The sequence below is a fragment of the Plutella xylostella genome, chromosome 16, assembly GCF_932276165.1.
Source record: "Plutella xylostella chromosome 16, ilPluXylo3.1, whole genome shotgun sequence".
In the NCBI taxonomy this organism is placed as follows: domain Eukaryota; kingdom Metazoa; phylum Arthropoda; class Insecta; order Lepidoptera; family Plutellidae; genus Plutella; species Plutella xylostella.
Genome location: NC_063996.1, coordinates 8,034,533 through 8,052,321, shown reverse-complemented (window position 1 = coordinate 8,052,321; position 17,789 = coordinate 8,034,533). Strand labels below are relative to the sequence as shown.

Sequence of the window (17,789 nt, the reverse complement as noted above, 5' to 3'; positions counted from 1 at the left end):
AAACAACCTCTGTGACCTTTCAATGATTTTATGGTGCTACTACACTAGTAAATAACGTAACGTATTGAATAAAAATAAATTTTGAAACACAGGTTATAATCGATACAGTCATAGGCGACCCGATTCCGGAATCGATTCAAAAACAAGTTTCACAGATTAGTTTTTTATTTTCTTCATTCAATCACTTTTAGTTTTCGTTCTTTGATTTCTTTCAGAAATTTGAAGTTCATTACTTTATTGTGGTGTTTTTGAATTTATAAAGATAGAGTGAAAATCTAATCCCTTTAAAGTTCAAGAGTCGTTTCTAATGGAGTCCGAGTTACATCAAGTAAGATTGCAGTCAGCTGGGTTATCTGAGATTTGGTAAAATACAAAATTATAAACATAAAAAATGGCCCCAAAGAAACTCACCGCTGTCAACACGGCTGAGGAACTCGAGGATATTTCGACTGCAGAAAATGCTATGCCTGATAAAAAGCCAGTAAAAAGCACTAAAAAGCGAGGTCCACGTGTTAAAAAGGTTAAAGTAAACCCTCGAACTCCAACCGTCGTGAAGGTTAAGATTCGTCGCCCGACTCAAAAAGGTAAGCTTATTTTGCACATTCAGCACTTTTTTGATTCATAGAAGTAATTTCATATAGAGAAGCATAATTATTCCTAACTTAACACAAGAATTCCTGCGGTTGTTGGTTCATTTTGAGCTTCAACTAAGTAATAAAATTAGAAAGTAGTTTTTGTATAGCAAAGGTGCCCAAAATTAAGCCAAAGCCCTGTTTTTTCTGTTAAAATTTAATCATTATTCTACTGCCTTCGGTTAAAACACTGCTGACCTTCTACGCTTAAATTAAACAGAGCTTCCTCTGACTACAGCCATAGAGCTGTAACAAAATACTAACTTGGTATGAAATTTTAATTTATAGCAAAAAAGACCAGTTTGTCAGAAACTACTGATAAACCTGAAAAATATGGCATTAAAGACCTGGGGCAACAACATTTGATTGACCTGGCTAATGAAGGTAAGTATCCATCATATTATTTCAATATATACATGCATGTCTGTTTACACATGGACAACAGTGGATTTCATACATACATATGTATGTATGGATTTCCAATGGCTGAAAATAGCATTAAACCATGGAAACAAGTGTGCTTTCATAGTATAGGTACAGGAACACAAGGCTAACTATATCTTTATAGCCTAAGGAAGACAGATTTCAGTATTACTTCAATACTGGTTTTGAAAGAAATTAGAATTTTGTGTATTGCGGTATTGCATGCCATACTCCGAACTAAATTTTATTGATATAAATTTCCATGAGTGGACTATATCAGCCTAGGATAATGAGAAACCTATGTTATTACATGACTTATTAACAAATTAATAAAACATTAGTTAATGAGTGAATGGAAGAATAAGTACAAATCTATCAATATAGACCTCCATAGCATAGGTACGTTATTGACATACTTAGATAAACTTGTTCCATAAAACACAGAACCATATTCTATTCTATCCTGATAGCGGGCAAAGTTCCTATATGTGGCTCTCAAGTGGAACCTTTGTACATATCCCCTAAATTTCAGCTCAGCCAGCCTTGCTCCCGAGTAAACTGGAGTAGCTAGCCTGGATGTTGCAAAAGCTGAAATAGGTGCTCTGTTGGTCCAAGAATAGATAATCTCGTTTCTGTAGTAGATGGACAAGCTAACTCAATATATTCAACTGTCTCATCCACTTCCTCACATGTCCAACATAAGGATCTAGTTGATTTGCCTTGGTATATGTATAAGTGTTTATTTGCGCAACAATATCCTGTTATCAATCCTATTGTTATTGACATATTACTACGGGACAGGTTGAGTAAGTAGCATGTGAGTTTATAGTTGTGTGATAAAATAAATGCTTTAGTTTGTCTACAATCTACCTGGTTTTGCCACAGTGATTGTGTTCCGATAGTGTTTTATCTGAAAGACATGCCTTATTGCCTATGGTGATAGAATAATAAATGGTTGTGGTCCTATAGGTAGGATTAAGTAGGATATTCAACTCCATTCTCTCTAATCGGTCAGTCCTTTGATATACAGGACCATATTTATCTCAATAAAATGTTATTTATTAACATCCATAATGGACATTTACCTGGGGGCTAATTATTTACATTATTTGTTTATGTTTTCAGTTGCACTGGCTCAACTTGTCAACAACAGCTCACCTAAACTTGAAGTCAAGGTGGCCACAAAAAAATCCAAAAAAGAAACTAAGCCAAAGAAGGAACTAAGTGAAACAGCTGGTGCTGAAAAAGGTATAATTATTATTTTTAAATAACATATAATATTTTTTTGTACATGGCCAAAAATAGCAACACTCACATCACACCACACCCATATTAATTTGCTCAGTAAAGTGGGGTTTACACACGACACAGTGCTGACACCATTCACATACAAGTCCACTTCCATTCAGTCCATTTTTTAGCCGCAGTGCAATCACTTCTTTATACCTTGAATTGAGAAAGAACAATAAAATATATTTATACACATATACTTATTGTTATCTCTTTTCTGTAGTAAGCGGCAAAGGAAAACGAAAAATAGCAGCAGTCTCAAAGGCTAAGAAAAAGTCCATCAGCAAAACCCCTGCCGTCAGCAAAATACCAGCTAAAAGAAAGAAAAAGGGAGACCCCGCTACCTCAGAAGGTTTGTAGTTTTTATTGCATACATAATACACAAACATACAATAAGATACAAAACATCCTATTTTTTTCTTAGACCCTCTTGAACATAGTAAACAAGCTTCTCCTAGAAGCTCATACATAATATCATGCTCATGCATATGTCGCAGCCGGATCGTATAACGCGCCGTATTACATGACGGCTAGCCGCATTACAAGACAGGGCCGCTTTGTAATGCGGCGGATCAACGTTTAGCCGTATTGAATACGGCTGAATGAAAATGCGCCGGATTGTATTCGACATCATACGTCATTCAATACGGCTGGCCGTTATGTAATACGGCGAGAGATTAGCCGCCGCTTTGAAAGATTTTAGTTTTGATTTTTAACACTCGTAGCGCTGCTTAACATAATAACAATAATGGCGTTGGATACAGATATTTGATGATGATTAAAACGAAGAAATCGTGTTAAATATGCTAGTAAACAGTACTTCAAGAACAATTTTCACGTGAAATTAAATAATTTCTATTCCGATCAATGCGGTACAGTGAAAAACGTACAAAAGTTATAACGCACATCAATCACCTAAAGTGACCATGGTTTCTGCTGGTCGGCGGATTTCCAGATAATACTACTGGGTCAAAACATATAAATGTGGCCGGCAAAGGTTATTTGATCTTGAAGAGACTGCGACGAGGCAAACGTAGTGTGGGACGCCCTCAGGCTAGATGGGGTGACGACTTGCGAAAGGTGGCTGGTTATGATTGGATGTGGAAAGCTGTAGATCGCATCCAGTGGCGGGCTTTCGGAGAGGCCTACGTCCAGAAGTGATGTTGATGATGAAGAATAATAATTCCGAAGATCCTACAATCCGAGTAGTGCCCATGAACAGTATTTTGATACTTTAATGGAAGTCCATATGATAGATTTACTCTATTATGATTACAAAAATCCTTCACCTGTAATGTCATGCTTAGTATGGACATGGTCGCCCTACAATTCAGTAGTAGTACGATGCGGCTAAACGTGGGCCGCCGTATTGAAGAACGTATTCAAAGGACAATGCGGCTAAACGTTGATCCGGCGCATTACAAAGCGGCCCTGTGTTGTAATGCGGCCAGCCGTAATGTTATACGGCGGATTATACGATCCGGCTGCGACACATATATAATTAGCTTACCATCACCAATCTTACCTTACCTCTTTCACCCAGACCTGTTTTGAATGACTAGCTCATGTTAACTTTGTACTTCCAGCTCCAGTAGAAATGGTTGAGCAGAAGCTAGAAGTAATTACAGCGGTCGCTAATGATACAGTCGCCGACACAGTTATTACACCGGTAAAAAGACCCAGAGGCCGACCGAGACTCCAACCGCTTACAGCTCCCGTAGTCAAACCAGAAACAGTTCCTAAGCCGGCTGAAGGTAAGAAGCACAGAGTCACCCGGTCTTCCATTGTCTCACCAACTCCATCAAAGCAGCCCGAGTTTGACTTCACATCAGTAACACCCAAAATTGAAGATGTTGCTGAGACTGTATCTAAATCAGCCACAATTGACTCAAGAAAAACCTCAGTATCGGATACATTCTCGTGGGCCCAGGATATCTCTAGCTCCAGTGTGTCCACCCCCTCGTCCCGGCCAAAATCAACCACCATTTGCGTGAATGGCACGGTGCCTGTCATCAAGGTGGTGGACTGCATGAAACACAGAACCAAGCATGACGTCAGGAAGGCTGCTGTCACAAAGAAACGGAAAATAACTCCTAAACTTGCGGTAACACCTAAACAACCGAGAATCGAAACACCGCTGATGTCTACCCTCAGCTCCCCATCATCCAAAAGTGTTACCAGTGCGAGCACAAGTGTAAATGATAATACAGTTAATTTAGCTAGAGCTCTAGATAAGATTAGACAAACACTAAACAGTTTAGACTTGGAGTTCCTTAAATGGCTCGCCACTGAAGAGGATGAAAATGTGACTAGCGAGAATCCAATCAATGAAGACACTCTAAAACTGCTACAACTGGAGGCAGTTTCATTAAAACTGTGTCAAAACAGAAGGGCTCTTAGCGTCAACTCGGCCAGTGAAAACTCGGTTAAGAATGACAGTGTTAAATCAGATGAGATCCGCGAAAGCGCGCCAAAGCTGGACTCCGCGGCAGAAATGCTACCGGCAGCCACTGAGGGTTCAGTCGACAATAGCATCCCTCTAGCCATCCCTGAGAGAGAAGACACAGACATAGGACATGACTCCTTCAGTGACATAGTCAGGCAAAAGTCGTATGAAGTCAAAATGTCTTCGTATATCGATGATGACGATGCGTTGTCACTATTCGCGCAAAGCATAACTGAACTAGAATCGCCTAGATTTACCAATCCTGTCCCGACGCGTACTACGGAAGTAGACGTACATAAAACCAAACATAACCATGAACCTGTAAAGTTACCGACAGTGCCAAATGCAATGCAAGCGCCTAAACCCTCAACAATAAAACCTAAGGAAATAAATTTCCAAAGCAACAAAGCCAAAATAGTATGCGAAAAACAAAATGCCGACTCATCAACATCTATAATTAACAAGGAACAAAAATCTCTAGGCGCAGATAATTTCATACCGCCACCAATACCTCAACTACAAGAAAGGCAACCCAAAAAAGAGCAAAATATATTAAAACCCACTGGTTCGCCAAAAGAGTCGTATCTACTATCTTCAACGTACCCTGCAATGAGAACCTCCATTGTGTTCAAAGGTTATTGTTTCTTCAATTTGGCATCAAATTGCCAGAAAAACGGTTGCAGGTACCGTCACTCCATCCCTCCGTTCCAAGATGTCATGCAGAGGCTCAACAGCCTCACTGATGACTATTTCATAATGGAGTACTTACTGCTCCGGCAACATCCTCAAATCAAGAAATCCTTTATACAGGCCTTTGCCGCAGTCTGCATTGCCAAACACCTGACAAATGTTCTAATAGAAATATCAATGGACGTCTTCACCGAGGAAAAAACTCTTAGAACACACATCGTAGAGGTGACTCTGCTTCATCTGAACGACAAAATACTAGAAGACTACAGCAGTTTACTGATGCACAAGTTGGACTCAACTACCCACGTATGCGATATGTATATGAAAGAGATAGCTTACACTCAGAACTTCGCCCGTTTCAAGCCAGTATTCGTCAATCTGACCAACATTATGGTGCAATCAAAACTGCAGTTTAACATCGACGTGGCTAAGCACATATTCGAACGAGTCTGCATACTGCCTTACGACGAAAGTTTGAGTAGAGCGTTGATACAGATTATTAAGAATACAAAAGTGGATATTTTTAGTCATAATTTCATGTCGATGTTGGAAGATAGACTGGCGGCGAACAACAGTGCTCTCTACGGTGAGCTGTTGAAGTGTAAAGGTTTTGATCCGATAGGGAATATGGGGCCCAAACCCCTGATGTCTGAACAGATGGTGTATCCGGGGAACATGCATTCTGACCGAGAGAACAAGAGATACACTTCGCCGGATACTACGCATTTGGACGCTCTGGTGAGTCAAACAATTTTCTATTATATTCTATTCTATTCTTGCAGTATCGTTATGCAATAACACCGGTTTACTGCATCGGTTACAGTCTGAATGTTGTGGCAAAGGCCCCTGGTTCGATATCCTTATCGTTGGAATCCAGGAACCTATTTGTGCTCAGGTCTTGGAGTTGCCTTAAAGATGGCTGAAGCTGGCCCTCTCGAAGTGATGCTCCTATTCTGCATAAAGCCACTAACAGCTACATACTTCCATTGTTATCGATTATGTTACCAACGCCATCTAGTGTTAAAAATATGCTTGTCATGTTACTTAAATGTAATTAAAATGAAACAAAATAAAATAACAACTGGCAAATCCTAACAACATCTACCTTTCCATTTCTAGCAGAACAAGCCGATAGTTGACACGCCTATCATAACGAGAACGATTAACTTGGGCCAGACTCGCACATACATACCAACGCCATCTGTGGGGCTCGCGGCGAACTTCAACAACACTTCGGGCACTCCGTCGCCATCTAGCGACGTGGCCGAGGACCACTACAAAAGGCCGGATGACAGTTACAGACCGAAGGGGAAATATAAGGGCACTTGGCGACGGGGAAATGGGGCTTCGTTTCAGCCGCGGTTCCCGAGTATCTTTGACAGGATGATGTTTCGACCGCCCAGCACTAGAGGGCGCTACGGGGCAAGGGGAAATCCTGGAGTATGTTTTTTTTTAGTATTTTTTATTTACTTATTATACTCGGCGTGGTGTAGGATGGTGCGGATGACATGATGACATCCGCCAGCTAAAGAACGTCTGTCAAAGAACAAATTGTTCTCTGTTAGAGAGTGACAGAACAGTTCAATAGTTAAAGCGTCCACTAACTTTGATTAAAAGTAATTATTACGCATGTCACCGATATCATCCAAAGCCCCCCAGAGTATAGGTGTATATTACGAATTAACGAGCTTTTACATATTTTTCGGGAGTACTCTGCTGTTTATGATGTTACAATGTAATTTCATCAAAATCGGTTCGTCCCTCCTTTGAAGATATAATGTATACATGCCAATATAGCAATAGCAACTAGTTTCCTAGCCACAAATGGCAGTTTGAAGATAAATGTGGCGCAGTAAAAACATCCAATGAATTTCTTAATAAATAAACTGTTGGTAAAAATATCATTTCTCTTTTCAGAATTACCCGAGGCCGCCGCGGCCTGGTTTCTACTGAGAAAACTTTTAGCTAGTCTTATGTGAAAAAATGTACGAGTAAGTAAAAACTATTGTTAAAATATGTTTAAGTATCCAAATGTGATATGACAATGAGTGAAAATGTATGTGAAGGGTGCAAGTTTCGGATTAGTTAAATGCTCTATTTGTTTAGGTTAGGTAGGTTAGCTTAAAGTTCAAATGTGCCTATGGAAATATAAATAAGCTCGTTATAACGTGTTTTTTAGGTCTTGTAATTTTAAAATGCTTCCAGAGTATTAAAAGAGGCGTATATGCGTGCTAATATACAGGCTCCGACTGCGATAAACAATAACAAATAGGATGGAGTGTCGCATACAAATACAAAGATCAAACCGAGATAAACGTAAGTTCCACAAAGTGTCCATTGTACTTACAGCATGTGTCGCGATTTTTAAAATTTCGTAAAACGAACGAACGAATGCTTTTTTGTGTATAATTTTAATACAAAAATTACAAAAATGCAGACTTCGTCAAAAATATAAATTAAACAATTTCCTTAATTATAAAATAGCTTTAGATTTTTATTATATTACGGTCAATAGGAACTCAAATAGCTACCTCATTGTAAAAATATTAATAATATATGTAAAGAAATTTTATTTTTATACTATTGTTTCTAAGTAACTTTCCATGGTAAATAACAAGATTTTCCTAATGAATGTCACATTGAGAACCAACCAAGTCCGTAAATGTAAAATGACAAACCAACATAAATTTTCGCATCTGTTATCGCTCATCTAGTAAGTACTAAGTAGAAAGCTTTGTTAAACATGAATGTGATAATGAGGATGTGATCCAGATATTATAAACTAAGTTCACTTCGTACGTATGAGACGCATTTTGTTAAAAGAAAGTTTGATTAAAGAATATGTAAAACCAGATAATTGACAACATTTCAAAATTTTATACAGTTGAAATTCGAAAACCATTTAGAGATATGGCTCTAATATTCACAATAAAAATGTTTCCGATTTTTCTATTGATTTATTTCAGAGAAAAACATAAAAATCTAAATTATCATTCGTGCCATCACGATGTGGCATAATAATCAAACGCGCTAATAATAAAACACGAACAAAAAAAAACATGTTATGTCACTTTGACAATGACAAACATCACTCAAATGTCTGTCACTTTTATGTGTCCTTGTCAATGACAGAAGTTCGTGATTGGTCCTTGCCACAAAATAAAGTTGAAGTTGAACTTGATTGGTCCTTGTTCATGTCAAGTTAATCTCATCAAACTTTTTTTTTTAGGTTAGGCAGGCAACGAAAATATTTTTATCCAAAGCCTCGACGTGACGTCACTCATACTATAAATATTTTGAACTTTGAAATTAAAAAAATATATTAAAACATAGAAATATTAAGAAATAAAAAAATACGGGTCATCTAAATTTGTGATATCTCGTCGAAAATAAAATAAAATCGGTGAGCATTTTATTTGAAATGTTGTCAATTATAACTTCCGTTAAACACGTTTTAAACTTTGTGCGTATATAGGTATGCACTCCCGACTGTAATCCCCGAAGGGGTAGTCAGAGGTGGCTCACAAGCGAGCCACCCACTTTTTGCAGAACATTTGTACTCACGTGATAGATTGCGAACCATATCGCCGTTTTGGAATAATACAATGCACTTACCCCCTTATTCATAGAAAAGTTACAAGACGTTTTAACTAAAAAACTGTTTTGTGCCTCTCTGTCAAAGAACAAATTGTTCTTAGTCGGAGAGGGACAAAACAGTTTATTAGTTAAAACTTTCTGTAACTTCTCTATGAATAAGGGGGTTAGGATACACATGTAGAATGTAGATGTGCAGGTTTCACGATGTTTTCCATCACTGTAAGAAATAGCATGTCGTATTATTGTACTTAAACTCCTTAATTGATGGTACAGGCCAGGATTTGAACCCGCGGCCTCTCGATTGAGAGGACGAGGCCTTATCCATTACGCCACCACCACTCCTAAACTTTGTGTGGTAATACTAATACAGAATACATTATTATGATATTTGTAAAAAGTGTAAATATAAATTTGCCACTTTAACTAAGTATATTTTTGTTTTCAGCATAAATGATACGTTTATCTTGTTATTTTACTGTAAAGGTAAGCGTGCATCTATCCGTATCGTACGTATCGGACCAAACGGATTTTCGGCGTTCGCAATGCCGATGAAGTGTTGACGCACTTGTGTGAATTCCTATACAAAGAATACTGAAATCGATGCATCCGTTGCGTACTTTACCGAAAGATGGACGCGTATCTTAAGTATTATGTATTAAACCGTCGTAACTAATATTGTAACACGCGCAGATAATGAAACATAACAAAATGGCGGCCGTTACAGGAGTGCTAGTATTTTTCTTCAAAACATGAGTAAGGGTGCTTACATAGAGAATCGGGTTCCCTGTATCTACCTGTACGGGTAACCTGATTATGCAAAAGCGCTCACTCACGGAGTATTTCCCGGATTTTTTAATGTCATGAGCGCTTTCGCATAATCAGCTTACCCGTACAGGTAGATAAAGGGAACCCGATTCTCTATGTAAGCACCCTTACACGAGTGGCAGTATAAAAATGTCAGTGTTACGCAAAAGTGTACAGCTCAAAAGGAAGAAAGGGTATTCACAGACCTACGAGTCCGTCCGACATTTTGAAATGCTTTCTTTTTTAGCCTATGCAGACATACAATATGGCAAGTGTGGTATTGATTCGGGATAGTTCATCTTCAATGCACATTAGTTAGGGCTAGGAATCATAAATGTAATCTCATTTTTGTTTAATGACAAGACTTGTTATAACATTTTAAAGTTCTATTAAGTTTAACTTTATAAGTATAAATATAAGGATACTAAGAACATACTATTATGTTATCAATGTGCCACCTAAATTACTAGTTTTAGTTGTTGACAATTTTTTTTTATATTTTGTTTAAGTGAAAAAAACCAAAATGGTAGACATTTTTGATAATTTTGTTGAGTACTTTGTGTTCAAATTGTTGAAATACTTATAAAATAATTTAGTATAGTATATATTATATAATTTTCTGCTGTGTTAGAGATTGAGAAAGTTAAGTTACATTTTGTAGTTATTTTTCGTAATTAAAAACAACAATGACATTATTTAGTTTCATTTATTAATTACTAGCTGTTCCCGCGAGCTTCGCTCTGCCTTAAAAAGTTTTCCCGTGTGAATTCCGGGATAAAAAGTAGCCTATGTTCTTTCTCAGGGTCTAGACTCTAGACCATATATATGTATACCAAATTTCATTCAAATCCGTTCAATCGTTTTACGTTAGTTTGGCGTTAAAGAGTAACAGTTACTTTCGCATTTATAAGATTAGTTAGGAACAGTGGTTAGGAAGTTAGGATGGTACTCAGTATACTCACATGTAGTGAAAGAGGCTCGTAATAAAACAAGAATTGATCATATAAAAAGTTTAGATATTTATTAATAATATTCAGCACTTATTAAATCTAAAAAATATTATAAAAGCTGCATACAAGTTTGATTATGTATGAATTTATCAAAAATATCAAACCAATACTAGTAGATGATTAGGTAATAAATTTTTGTATACATTTCCCCTTATTATAAAACGTAGTCTAAAGATAGTACTGCTTTAGAACTTCTTAAATTTACAAATCAGTGGTCCAAAGCCGGGTTTAAACCAGATCCATATTTAGTCTTTGTTCTATAATAAGGGGATTAGGTTCAAATTAACTGACTTACGTTACATAATGAGTTTCTTATGACCCCCCTATTCAGACACAAAGCTGGTAGCACTAGGAGAGTCCAATGTCAGCTTTCTACATAAAAAGTCTAAATCATCAGTACTTGCATGAAAGACTAACATAAAATATGATTACAAATAAGTATGATGGCTATCAGTCTTCTAAACGTAAGTACATAAACATAAAAATCTTAACAGGCAGTACCTAAGTGTAAAAAGTAGGTATATCGATATAAAAAACTTATTTCTAGATACAAATAGGTATTATAATATTGTCATATGCAAGCGTAGTTAGCACTAAATTACAAGGAAAGGTATGCATAAAGTTATTTCATTTCAGTCATTATAAACAGGGAAAATAAATAAATTACCTTCACGCAATTGTTTGTCTTAATTCAATAGCATAATTTATAAAAAGTACAGATACAAATAATAAAGATAAAATGCATCTGCTATTGAGATTCTTTTCCAATGAATATAAATCGGTTTAAATATTTGCACTTTGTTACACTCGTGAAATGAAAGAGTTCCATTTACAAATGCCGACACTGAAAGACCCCAATTTTTGAAAACATTTAATTTAAAATTTGAACACAATACGAACGGTTTTAGTTGGTAGGTATTCTGATGCGCAATATTGCAGACAGCTTCATAAACCTAGCCTTTTTCGTTTAGGAGTAATTTGGTGCTTTTGTCACTGGAGCTTTTTGATTGCTCGTGAGTGTAGATAATTTTTTTATTTAAGTACTTAACAAAATAGTTTCGTGGTGATACTTGGAAGATTTCGTGGGCAGATCATGATTCATGATTGACCATCGCAGTCTGACAAATTAAATCATCTTTCTCTGCACATAAAAAGTAGACGTTAAATAATCTAATAATTAATTATGGTCAGCTTTATAAGTAGCTATACAGTTTTCAGTTTTGTACCTCCTCACAAACCGATAATGCGTATGATTCATGCAAAAGGTGGTTTATAAGATACTAAAGTATACATACATACATAGGTATATGAAGATGAGAAAAATACCTGTTTTAAATTCTATAACATTTGAAGTCAAATACACCTTTGACTTTATAAAGCAGTATGTTGATACTTGCTTAATAAAACTGAATATTATATCGCAATAAGTATTCGTAGTTCCTATAAGTAAGTAGGTACATTCAAAAAGCTGCATATAAAATTGCCTCATTTAAAATTATTGTGCCAACAAAAACTTACACAAGTCTTGACTTCAGCCAAAAATCATCAATTTTTTTTTTCATCGGTGAAGAGTTATTTAAGTTTATGTTGGCAAAAGATGCATTACAAAAATAGCACCATATTTTAATTTAATATACCTTATATGTATATAAAGCCTCACTTCAAAGCGGTGGGTACATTTGTTAATACTGATATAAGTACACAAGATTATGTAATAGTTCGCGATTTAAACCAACTCATTTAAATAGGGTGTAAAGAAAAATGTCTACTGGCAGTAGCTAAGCTAAAATACCCATTTCACACTCATGTTCACCTTTATATTTCTATATTTTTTTTGTTTTCATTAGTTCTGGCTTAGGTAAAAAAAAAACGTAAAATGTAGTATCAATTAAATATAACAAAACCCATTATAAATGACCATAGATGTCAGTAATGGTCAAGAACAGTACTACACTATTTAAGCAGGCTGCATTATTAATAAGTGAAACAGGTTCTTAAACTTAGTTTAATTTAACTATACACCCTTTTGCATTTTCTTCATCAATAAAATTAGATATTTTAATGGAACAGTGCCCGGGGCCGCTTCTTTGCCAGAATGTGCCATGAGTGACTCACACCCTTGCGTCTTTTTGGGGATAATCTGCAACATGAAATACATCATAAAATGAATAACAACTCATAAAAAACAACTCATGAGGTTAGGTTAGCACACCTAGTCCCTTCCCACCAATGATTTCAAAAGGAAGGATACGCCCGTCAGAACGTTTTGTCAAAAGAAAATGGCACCCGCGCGCTGGCCCTAATTCATACAAATTATGACAGATTTATGAGATTTTAGGGCCAACGCGAGGGTGTCATTTTCTAGTGCGGTTGGGCCTGTCCTTACGCTAGTAATATATAAGTCAATGCTTCCCACAGTTGTCCTGTCAAGTGTAAGGTCCCTATAGTTTAACTTATTGATCTTAATTTTTGAACCCGTGACATTTGGCATGGCTATCAGGTTCACTAACCACTACACCATTCAGTCTTCTAACAGTAGGTCACTTGCACAAGCTCCTTCTGTCCACCTCAATATTACGGTATCTATTATTATTAGATCTTTATTATTGTTTCAGTTCACAGAGTATCTCACAAATACAACTTACCCATGGTCTGGTGTGTCAGGCATGTAGGGTGACATGCGGTAGTCTCGGCTGTGCGGGGTCTCTATCCCAAACGGACTGTACAGCCTCGCTGGACTGCGGCCTAGCATCTGCAATGACAGGTGTAAATGGTTTTAACCAAGACATGGTAGTGGTTTATTGAGGATGAGGATTTTCGGAAAGGCTTAGAGGTCCAGCAGTGTAGGATGAGAAATGTGAACAAATTATATAATTATAATATTACTAACATAATATAATATTAGTATTTATTTTGAGAATACATTACTTTGTTTTAAGCAGACTATTTTGTTTGTCACCCTTTGCTTCATATGAGTTCCTGCCTTTCTTATTGATTACACATTTCCATGCATTGTGTTTAAAGGACCCAATTGGAGGGACGTCGTATCTACTGCAGAACGAGGAATGAGCACAATCGCAGCGTGGCTGAGTGATAACCTCCTTACTTTGAACACAAAGAAAACAAAATACATCTGTTTTCATAAAACGAAGGCATCTGAACCCCCCGAATCACTTCAGTTGAAGGTACACACGTGCAACTTGCAAATTAATAATCTGTGTACTTGTGATTCAATAGGAAGGACGCATTCGCTGAAATACCTTGGGGTGGTGGTTGACGAGAAGCTCTCTTTCGATCATCACATTATGTATCTCTCGGGAAGAATGAGGCGAATGATCTATGTTATGAAGCTTCTGAGAAACGGGGCTCATATGGAAGTGCTAATGCTGGTGTACAGATCTCTGTGCGAATCTAATTTGACCTACTGCATCTCAGCTTGGGGAAGTGCCCACAAATCGTCTCTCATACTGCTCGAAAGGGCCCAGAGAGCTGTTCTGAAAGTTATGCTAAGAAAACCGTACCAATATCCAACTAACGCTCTTTATGCTGAAACAAAAGTACTAACTGTCAGACAGCTGTACATTCTTAAGGTTGGGCTCTTACACCACCGATTCACCATCAAAAGCCCTAACTATGAGCACCTACTGGCGAAGCGTGTCTTCTTGGTTAAATTACCTCAGGTAAAAACGGAATTTGCCAAGCGTTTTAAGCCTTATGCGTTTTACAGTATCTACAAATCAATTTTGAAACACGTCAGTATTCAACGCTGCTCCACTTTGGAATGTAAAATACAGATTGTACGATGGCTTCAAACACTGGACTATGATAAAACCGAATCATTGTTGGTCACACAATTATAGTTAATAACTGTATTTAATATATTTGTATAGGTCATATAGGTGTATAAATGGCATATATCACGCATTCTACACACACACACAACACACACACACACACACACACAACACATTATTTAATATTTTCTTTTGTTTTTCTAAATTATTTGATCCATGTCTAGTAGCTATCACAGTTTTGTATAAACGTACACTTGTATTCTGGGTGCCCGCGATACAGTTTTACTAGTGCGGGGCCCGCTGTTAAAATGTAAATTGTGATATGTTTTTGTTCAATAAATATTTTTGAATTTGAATTTGAATTTGAATTGTGAGTAATACCCTGATTGCACCTACAGACCTTTCTCAGCCGCTATGTAGGTGTAACAAGTGTATGAGGTATTTTACATGTGTTTGCATTGTAATGTACAGAATCATACCTTTTTCTTGGTGACAGGGGTGGTGGGGGCGCGGCACGGCGACGCCGTCTCGGCCAGCCGGTGGCGACGCCGGCCTCCCAGCCGGAAGTGCTGAGGAAACGATAGAATTTATGTTACTTTATGTAATTACCCGTACATACATATCGTAAATACAACAGGATTGTTGACTGAAGTAATGAGAAACTGCTATTTCATGCGATCTTTAATAATATAAGAGCCGATCTATAATAACTGCTAAGCAAAGCCTAATTTCCTTTGTTATTTATTTACTCAGCGTGGTTGCTGTTGCTTACCTCGGATATATTTCCAAAAGTGTTTTTAACGCTGCGGAAAGTCTTAGTTATCTTCTCAGCGCTGGTCTGCAAGGCACGGCGTGAGTTCGCGAAGGAATTCGTTTTGAAAAGTTTTCGACTGTAGCATCCATTTGAGGTTTTCAGGCTTTCATGTGCCGGTGATTCGGCAAAGGAATCGTTGACAAAAGGATCCTTCATTTTCGCGATTATTTCCAATATGGAGGAACACGTAAGTATACAGGAACAGTCTTTTAAACACACTTATCACATAAATTGAAAAATAACACGTTGTTCAATTCACAATTTGATGGAAATACCACAAAAAAATCAATCGCACTTCGGTTAATTTTCGTCCGTTGTCGTTTATTTTTGAAAAAAAATGCAACTGTCACTTTGCAGTATTTTTGTGTGTGCGTTCAGAAATTTAAAAGAAAATATATTTATTTTAGAACCATTACGCCTATAAATATTGATATTTAGGATTCTATAGATGTAAGAAATAGCTCATTGAAGCCAAATCAACGCATTTAACATTGTAAAGTCTCTACGTTATCGGTGATCATGATCACGACCAAATAATGATGCTACCTCTATAAATTAAATTTCCGAACGAAAACATACTAGTGATGGACATCCTTACTAGGGGATTTCGATTATTTTAAAGTATCGATTTTAAATCGTTGAAAATATGTAATGTGGTAGCAATGACAAGGGATGGCAGTATGGTATCTAAAGTATATAATTACGTACATTAAACTGTTTATCAATATGGAACAAAGTCTTATTAAAAGAAGGCTGTCCGTGGAAAAGACTTTGTGGTCGTCGCATAATGTAGTGTGTCGATCGAATCCATCTCTGCAGTATGTCGATATCATGATAGTACATCACTTAGCATTTATTGCCAGTGCACAAAAAATATAATAGTGTTGCCATAAATATGGGGTAGCGGCGGCGCAGTGGAGGAATGTTCAGAATAATAACGGTCTCGCACTTATTTAACTTATGAGTAATCAAAAAACCAAAGCACACGTTTTTTAAAGATTAATTTAATTTAACTAAGATAATTCATACACACATAACAATCTATAGTAACTTCTCCTTTACGAAATTAACAGCAGGACCGCCTTACAACAACATCATACAAGAAATTTTATTGTTTAGCTCCTTTGGTGCATGTAGTAATCTATTGCTGTGGAAAATGCGGCAAACCCTGCGGCTCCAAAGACGCCAGCCCGCAAACCACCTGCAAATAAGTAATAATAGATAAAAAATAAATTTTATTCAGCAGTTAATTAGCATAGCATAAATAGATCCTCAAAATACCTACAACATATTTATTATAAGTTTATTGTTATAAATTTTGAATTAATTTATTGATTCAATTTATTACCTCTTAATCCAATCAAGCCCCCTGTGACGCCTCCCGCATATGTCCCATTCTTCCAGTCTGACTTGCCTCTAGCCGTTTCTATGCAGCATTCAATACCAGAAAACACTAAGCCGAGCATGGCAAAATTCTTAGCATAGCTTAGCATGGAGTTCTTCATCTCTCTGAGTATTTCCCGAGCCGTCTGTGTCTGCGCGGCCGTGGTGTCGGTCACATTTGGCATGAGGGATGACGTGAACAGACCTACGGCTGCTCCAAGCCCATAACCTGAAATGCAATAAATATGGAATGTTTAGATCTTATGTTACTTTTGTTTTCTCTATAAATGTTTTACTGAAGATGTTTCATTGACTTTTATACTTCATTGGTCATTGAAATATAATATTAAAAGCTTAAATTTGGTGAGCCCATTCAATTTAATTACTGTTTAAAGTGACTTAACCAAAAACTTACCAACAACACAACTTGTGACCGATTTAAAGGCGCAGCTTTCAATAGTGGACTCTATCAGTTTCTCTTCGTTTGTCTTTATAATAACTGGACCGAGGATCTTCGGGATAATGATGTGTTCTCTCCATCGGTACATGTTTCCTACCAAATACTTCGCCAGAGCATCGTAGTCGTTTTCTTGCGAGAATTTAACTAAATTCGGATCCGTCGGCGGTTTTGCGAACTCCCCCATTGTTGAAATGTTTACGAGAACACTTTTAATCAATATTAATTTAAGAAGACACAATAAACTGCATCATAACAAATTTTCGGACTCATATAAGACATAACCTAAAAATACTCGTTTTGACTTTGACACCTATCAGTCAGCTGATAGTTGACGTTACAGATACATTCATAAAGCGAGTTGATTCCTCAACTGCTCCTTTTTATATTCTATTCTTTAGCCTGTACTAATGAATGAGCAGAGCTCGCTTTTATCTATTGATTTACGA

The 17,789-nt window shown here is 36.9% G+C and overlaps 3 protein-coding genes across 4 annotated transcripts; 1 reads left to right on the top strand and 2 right to left on the bottom strand.

Annotated features, from left to right (window-relative positions):
* Nucleotides 1–191: 191 nt before the first annotated feature.
* LOC105386407 lies at nt 192–8,651 on the top strand. 2 transcript variants are annotated; one of them, XM_011556974.3, is made up of 7 exons: nt 192–584; nt 921–1,016; nt 2,181–2,303; nt 2,569–2,697; nt 3,932–6,219; nt 6,604–6,921; nt 7,399–8,651. In XM_011556974.3, exons 1-7 carry the CDS (start codon nt 392–394, stop codon nt 7,432–7,434), a joined length of 3,183 nt encoding a protein of 1,060 aa, XP_011555276.3. In that variant the 5' UTR covers nt 192–391; the 3' UTR covers nt 7,435–8,651. The 2 variants fall into 2 exon arrangements, with proteins under 2 accessions (XP_011555276.3, XP_011555268.3); XM_011556966.3 differs by having other exon boundaries at nt 193–584; nt 6,601–6,921.
* Nucleotides 8,652–10,880: 2,229 nt separating this feature from the next.
* Nucleotides 10,881–15,858, bottom strand: LOC105386423. Its single transcript, XM_048626441.1, has 4 exons — nt 15,459–15,858; nt 15,166–15,255; nt 13,538–13,644; nt 10,881–13,032 (listed from the first exon to the last, which is right to left on the bottom strand). The coding sequence occupies exons 1-4, from the start codon at nt 15,654–15,656 to the stop codon at nt 12,951–12,953; spliced, it is 477 nt and encodes a 158-aa protein (XP_048482398.1). The 5' UTR covers nt 15,657–15,858; the 3' UTR covers nt 10,881–12,950.
* Nucleotides 15,859–16,485: 627 nt separating this feature from the next.
* On the bottom strand, nt 16,486–17,653 carry LOC105386437 (mitochondrial import inner membrane translocase subunit Tim22). The gene is made up of 3 exons (XM_011556999.3): nt 17,299–17,653; nt 16,849–17,112; nt 16,486–16,701 (listed from the first exon to the last, which is right to left on the bottom strand). Exons 1-3 carry the CDS (start codon nt 17,525–17,527, stop codon nt 16,616–16,618), a joined length of 579 nt encoding a protein of 192 aa, XP_011555301.3. The 5' UTR covers nt 17,528–17,653; the 3' UTR covers nt 16,486–16,615.
* Between the last annotated feature and the right edge of the window lie 136 nt (nt 17,654–17,789).

Excerpts from the sequence above, each read along its gene's own strand:
- LOC105386423 (XM_048626441.1), bottom strand. The coding sequence starts at position 15,656 with ATGAAGGATCCTTTTGTCAACGATTCCTTTGCCGAATCACCGGCACAT. Across the intron at positions 15,256-15,458 it reads CTTTTGGAAATATATCCGAG|CACTTCCGGCTGGGAGGCCG; the intron begins GTAAGCAACAGC and ends TCGTTTCCTCAG. Across the intron at positions 13,645-15,165 it reads CCCCTGTCACCAAGAAAAAG|ATGCTAGGCCGCAGTCCAGC; the intron begins GTATGATTCTGT and ends CTGTCATTGCAG.
- LOC105386407 (XM_011556966.3), top strand. The coding sequence starts at position 392 with ATGGCCCCAAAGAAACTCACCGCTGTCAACACGGCTGAGGAACTCGAG. Across the intron at positions 1,017-2,180 it reads GATTGACCTGGCTAATGAAG|TTGCACTGGCTCAACTTGTC; the intron begins GTAAGTATCCAT and ends TTATGTTTTCAG. Across the intron at positions 6,922-7,398 it reads GGGCAAGGGGAAATCCTGGA|AATTACCCGAGGCCGCCGCG; the intron begins GTATGTTTTTTT and ends TTCTCTTTTCAG.
- LOC105386437 (XM_011556999.3), bottom strand. The coding sequence starts at position 17,527 with ATGGGGGAGTTCGCAAAACCGCCGACGGATCCGAATTTAGTTAAATTC. Across the intron at positions 17,113-17,298 it reads GGTCACAAGTTGTGTTGTTG|GTTATGGGCTTGGAGCAGCC; the intron begins GTAAGTTTTTGG and ends ATTGCATTTCAG. Across the intron at positions 16,702-16,848 it reads GGGCTTGATTGGATTAAGAG|GTGGTTTGCGGGCTGGCGTC; the intron begins GTAATAAATTGA and ends ACTTATTTGCAG.